General features: G+C 42.5%; 1 protein-coding gene across 2 annotated transcripts; it reads left to right on the plus strand.

The window, feature by feature from the left end:
- The first annotated feature begins 413 nt into the window (after positions 1-413).
- Positions 414-5,516, plus strand: LOC126548256 (F-box/LRR-repeat protein 12-like). Of its 2 annotated transcripts, none has more exons than XM_050196410.3 (2): positions 414-1,156; positions 1,559-5,516. In XM_050196410.3, exons 1-2 carry the CDS (start codon positions 981-983, stop codon positions 2,514-2,516), a joined length of 1,134 nt encoding a protein of 377 aa, XP_050052367.1. In that variant the 5' UTR covers positions 414-980; the 3' UTR covers positions 2,517-5,516. The 2 variants fall into 2 exon arrangements, with proteins under 2 accessions (XP_050052367.1, XP_054919156.1); XM_055063181.2 differs by having other exon boundaries at positions 1,012-1,160.
- Positions 5,517-5,755: the final 239 nt, after the last annotated feature.

A 5,755-nucleotide genomic window follows, 5' to 3' on the forward strand; every position in this document is an offset into this window, starting at 1 on the left:
TTTCATACATTTCAAATTTCTATTATAATTTCCTTTAATTCAATTCATAAGTAAATGCAATTTCCCCTGTGCTGACGTCCTTGTTGTCTTTGTTGGTTGGCTTCGTGTATGATATGACTAATAAATGTCGGGCCCTCGGGTTCATTTATGAGACCGAGAGATGACCGAGAATGAATGAAACCGAGGGCCCGACATTTATTAATCATATCATATACGAAGCCAACAAACAAATACAACAAGGGTGGCGTCCGGAAAGCTGGTCGCTCACCCCCCCCCCCCCCCCCCCCCCCCCCCCGGATATATATGACCGAGAATAAATGAAACCGAACAAGTCGCCAAACAAGACGTTTTCGCCGCACAGTCGCAGATAACGGCGCACTCTCACCAACCTTATCGCTGACTTCAGCTGCCCCTTTGTTGGTAAACTTGCAGTGGGTCTCTATGTGGTACACGGAATTGTAAAATTTGGGCTCAAACTTCTTACAAATTTAATTTAACAACGTTCAGCAATTTCTGCATGGGGCGTCCTGTATCTGTATTTTGCTTTAAACAAGAAGTTCTGCGTTTCACATCTATGTGAATAAGTTAATCGTAGTTGGCGCCGCGTCCTAGATGGTCCTGCAGGCATACGTGCACATTTTATTGCCGACCATGGAGTTGCCGACCTACTGAATGAACTTGTGTTTGTCATTGGTTTCCATCTTATTTCTCACTGCACGTACAAAAAAAAAACAGAATCGAAACCGAAACCGTTGAGCTTGAGTCACGTGCTCACTTTTGGGTGTGTTGCTGCTGGCGCCGCGCCACTCAATCAATCGAAAACAAACATGGCAGCTGTAGCAGTGCGACGCACTGTCTGTGAATCGCGCGGCTTCCCATTGCTTGTGTAGAGAATGTACAGTTTGTGTTCGAGTAAGGACCTCCACGATTTTTTCACAATGTTAAGCACTAAGCGAGACGATCGTGCACCCTGACAAGAAATGGGAAACGTGTTTGTCAGCAGCGGTGATTCCCTCAAAGAGATTGCACTGACCCATTTCAGCACTCTGCGTTTTTCCAAGAGAAGGTTCACAACGACAATCAATCATCTTCCGGATTATGTTCTCCTCAACATCTTCAACTATCTTGATTTTCTGGAGCTATGTGTTATCGGCCTGTGAGTAAGCGAAAAATGTTTCAATAGATTTTGTTGTGTTGAACGAGAAGGTGGGTAACCGGTTATGTTAGGTAACCGGTTACGTTAGCTGCTGCCTTCGACATTTGTGGATTAGGTGTACGCAGCATCTGCGGTTTATAGCTCGCAATTTCCTGCCGCTAGTGGGACAGTTATAATTATTTTGCGCGACATCGCGAGCGACTGCAAGTGAAGGGACTTGTCGGTACAATGTCAGCACTGTTCGATTGTCTGGACTCTCTGACACCTGGCGTGTTTCAAAGTGTCTACTGCGTAAACCCGTAGTACAATACTTAAACCCTCTACATCGTTTAAAAGTTGCACATTTTTCTTAGCTTATATTCCGTGCTTTACCGTGCAATTGAATGCATTTTACTTGCGTAGGGTCTGCCGCAAGTGGTACGCGCTGTCGCGGGATCGCACCCTGCATCGACGTGTGGACCTGTCGCACGTGCAGCTGACCCCCAAGCAACTCAAGCTGCTGCTTCAGATGCGTGCCATGCCTCCTGCTGTTGAGGAGCTGCGTGTGTTCGGCGACCACCACTGCCTCTGGGCATGTAGCGTGTCGCCGCGCGCCCTGAGGCGCATTCAAAGTCGCTGCCCACGCCTCCGCCGCTTGCGCATCCACAATTTCAGTTTCCGTTCTTCGTCACGCGACAAATGCGTGCGCCTGGCCGACTTTCCTGATACCCTGGAGCACCTGTCTCTGCGCGGATCTATTGTTGGCAGGTCATCGTTCTTCAAGGCGAGTCGGCAGGGCCAGAACCTGTCGCGGCTACAGGTGCTCGATTTGGGTCGCTGTTTTTTTGTGGCTGATGCAGAAGCCAAGCCTTGGCCCTGGCTTCCTAGTCTTACACAGCTGTACCTTGAAGGCTGCCCTTTCCTGGATAGCACTGGATATTTTCAGGACATGCTGCGTAAACTGTCTAAGCTAACACTACTTGATGTGGAGGGGACATATATTGCTGAGAATGCTTTGGAAATAGTAGCATCTCACTGCTCTCTGTTGGAGCACCTCTACGTGGGGTGTACAGCAACGAAGGATAGTTCACTAGCCTCCATGGGCAACTTTGGTGGGATGACCAAGTTGCAGTCAATCTGTTTGGTGCAGACTCAGGTGACAGATGTGGGTTTGCTGCACCTGGCACGAGTAGCACCTGAGCTAAAAGTTGTAATGCTCGAGATGGACCAGGGAATCTCAGACCAGGGCATAGCTGAACTTTGTGACAGGCTGCCTAGCGTAGCTGTCCGGATTGGCGAATGCATCGGCCTTGTGTCAGCTGTTTTTCGGCATGAAGGTTGCGGCCATTATGAGCTGCATTATGTTGACAGCCCTACATGACCACCTTCTTTATGCTCAGCTTTCGTCTCACTCCATGAAAGACAGACTAACATGTCACTCTTCTTAAATTCATCATGCTGTATTAAGCATCACAAGATAGCAAAAGCATAAAGTGCAACATTTTTAGCACACCCTTCGTTGCCTTCGCTTGCATAGCAGGATTTTCTATATTTCCCTCAAAGTGTTCTTAGCAATGTAGAGCTTAATGTGAAAGTGAGCATTTGATGCCTGTTACTTCTACAAAGGTTTTCATGTTAAAGTAGTTGCGCTAGTTATAGTTGGGAAACGCCTGTTTCTTTTTTTTTTCTTCTTTGACTTCTCACTTCAAACGTGGTGCATTGTTTTGTCACTCCCATATTGCCACTATTTGAATTTTGTCTACAAAAAAATTAAATGTTGATTGATGCTATATTTATTTCAGAAGTGATTATTAATTAAATAATAGTTCTGCTCACTGTATGTCTACAAGCTTGGCTGGGGTCTGGTTATCATTGGGCCTACCCAACCACACAGTCTGACGATCAAGACCATTTGGTCGGGTAGCTCACTAGAAGCTGCTGGTTCATGCGACAGTAGCATCAAGGACACCCCCTTCTCACCTGTCACAATCTGCATCTGTCTGCCAGTATTTTTATTGCTGTGCTTGACTCACAGTTTCATCCTTCATGCATCAAAACACAAGTGCGTGCACATAGCATCTGTGATCTTTCATGCAACATTTTTTACATGTGATGCATCTTGGTTTGGCTAACGATGCACTTGCATTTTTATACTGCCTATGTGTACATGAGTAGCCTCTGCAGCAATGCCAATTCATTTTTTCATTGAACTTTGGCTGCTTGTTGTGATTGCTTGTGGTTTTCTTAAGGCATTGATGTTATTCTTGGCTTTTAAAATTTCCAGAATACATCAATTTACTGCGACATGCTCAATGTTATTGTTGCCTTGCTGTACACATGCTGACAAATAAGATATCTCTGTCATGAATGCTGCAAGATCAGTGTCTGCAGAAACATCTAAACAGTAGCAGCATTTTAGGCATCTCACCTACTTCTTCCTGCGTTAATGTGTGATGGAAGAGTTAAAGCTGACTGTACCACAAAGGCTGCCATACAATATTCCTCTCAAATTTTATGACTGCATGTTTTTGTGCAGCAAGAGATCAACTCATGATCTCACTCTCATTACAGCAGTGCACGCTAAGGTCGTATAAATTCTAATGCTACCATGCAGTGTGCACAGCTTTGTCATTAATGTACTATTACACTGACTGCTCACGTCTTCATAGATTTTCATCTCCATTCCTGGCAATCTTTACACCTTTAATTTAGGAATTCCCTAAGACAATGAGAACTGCATGTTTTATTCGATAGCATCCGTTAAAAACTCACGTTATTATTCCCTTTTAACTTTTGTGGGTGAAACCTTGTTCAGAGTCTATTTATTACACCATTAGTAGTGTTTATTGGTGCAGTTTGTAAGCGAGAGTGCAATGAATAGGGGTGTGCAAATATTTGAAGCTTTCAAATATTGAATCAAATAAATCCTATTCAAGTTAACTATCAAATTGAATAGTCACTATTTGATTATGTTTTCTAAATGAATAGTAACTGTAGGAAAATCCAATAATTTTTCTAATACTTCACTTAATACAACAGTGGTACCATACGCCGTGGCCATTCGAATAAAAAAAAATATTTTTTTGTGCTCTGCTATAGTGGGGAGGGAGGAGGGTGCAGATTACTAGCATTTCTTAATTGATCGCGAAGGTATACACAGATGTTCATTCGCTAACAAGGCTGTTTTTTAAATTTCAAATTATAATGCAAGGACCGCATACGCTCCGAAGAGCCCCGACTTTATGAACAAGCTGCTTAGTTAATTGTTCCTAATAATCCCTTTGCACATTTAATGAAAGAACTGCAACTTACTACTGCCATTAAAAAGTGTCAAAAGTTGCAGTTCGAGCATATCAATATGCTAATGGAGCAGATAAAGCACAAATGACATGCAGTGTAATTACCAAAATTTTATGATGTTGTGAGTACTGGGATGTGAAATTCTTCAATATTAATGGTGAGAAAGGCGTACATTATTTGCAAACTATTGAAAAATATTTTATATTCGATTCGATTCACTGCTGCCATAATTAGATTCATATTCATTCAGTTTCTGGCACTGTTTGATTAGTATTCCATTCGGTTCAACCTACTATTCGCACACCCCTAGCAATGAGTGCATTCTTGCTTTGAAGTGACCTTTATCGTGCAATCATCTTTTTATGTGTTGTATCCAGGCTGTGTGTTGACATGGTATTGATTTGTTTATTGTGGAGGCAATAAACAAAGAGTTTGACTCAATTTTTTTGGTCTCCTCATGGTTGGAAAGCAGCTTGATCATAGGATATGCGAGTTTTGTATGTTTAGATATTTATTTATTTATTTTGACACTACGTCTTCCTTCTTTAGTATGTACCATTGCGCTCAGTACAAGTTGCAACACAACGGCCCATTACTTAAAGGGCTCCGAGATTGCATGGCAGTGCCGCCACACAAAAAAAATGGAAAACTAAATGCTGTTTCAGTTACTCGTAGCACCCCATTAACAAGCAAAATGGCACCTGTTATTTTTCTGAGTGAAAGTATGAGTGCTGGGTGCATAACATGTTGCAACTCATATTGAGTGTGATAGTACATCAGTGCAATGTATTGGGCTTCTTACTATTCAACTTAGGCTAGGTTGTGTATTGCTACTCTTTCATGATGCCACGTGATTGCTTGCTCATGTAAGAATTTTTTTTTTTGTAATATTGTTATCAGCTTGCACACTCTGCATGATCTGAGCTTGGCACCTGCAGCTCTTTATAGGAATTAAACAGGCTTACCATGGGTTTCAAAGGTGAATTTTCAAGATCATTTATAAATTTCAGTTGTGTAACTGTTGTTGTATTTGTATCAAACTCTGCCATAAAACAAATCCTGCTACATACTGCTGTGCAAACCTGACTTTGTCCAATTTTGTGCAAGCTTGCATCAAATGGTATCAATGCAACTTGCTATCGCCATCAAAAAGTGTCCAAAGTTACACACAAGTATTGCAACCTGCTCATGGAGGAGGAAGAGCACAAATGATTTACTACTGCCCATCACACAGGGCTTCTATATTGACGCCAGCATTATAAGGGTGTGATGAAGACATTGAATTTGACCTGCACTATGGCTGTGCAGTTACATACGCCA

The sequence above is a fragment of the Dermacentor andersoni genome, chromosome 1 (assembly GCF_023375885.2).
Source record: "Dermacentor andersoni chromosome 1, qqDerAnde1_hic_scaffold, whole genome shotgun sequence".
Classification (NCBI taxonomy): Eukaryota; Metazoa; Arthropoda; class Arachnida; order Ixodida; family Ixodidae; genus Dermacentor; species Dermacentor andersoni.

Bases quoted from the DNA above. Each gene is read 5' to 3' on its own strand.
- LOC126548256 (XM_050196410.3), top strand. From the start codon at position 981: ATGGGAAACGTGTTTGTCAGCAGCGGTGATTCCCTCAAAGAGATTGCA. The intron at 1,157-1,558 runs GTGAGTAAGCGA...TTACTTGCGTAG, and splicing joins GAGCTATGTGTTATCGGCCT to GGTCTGCCGCAAGTGGTACG.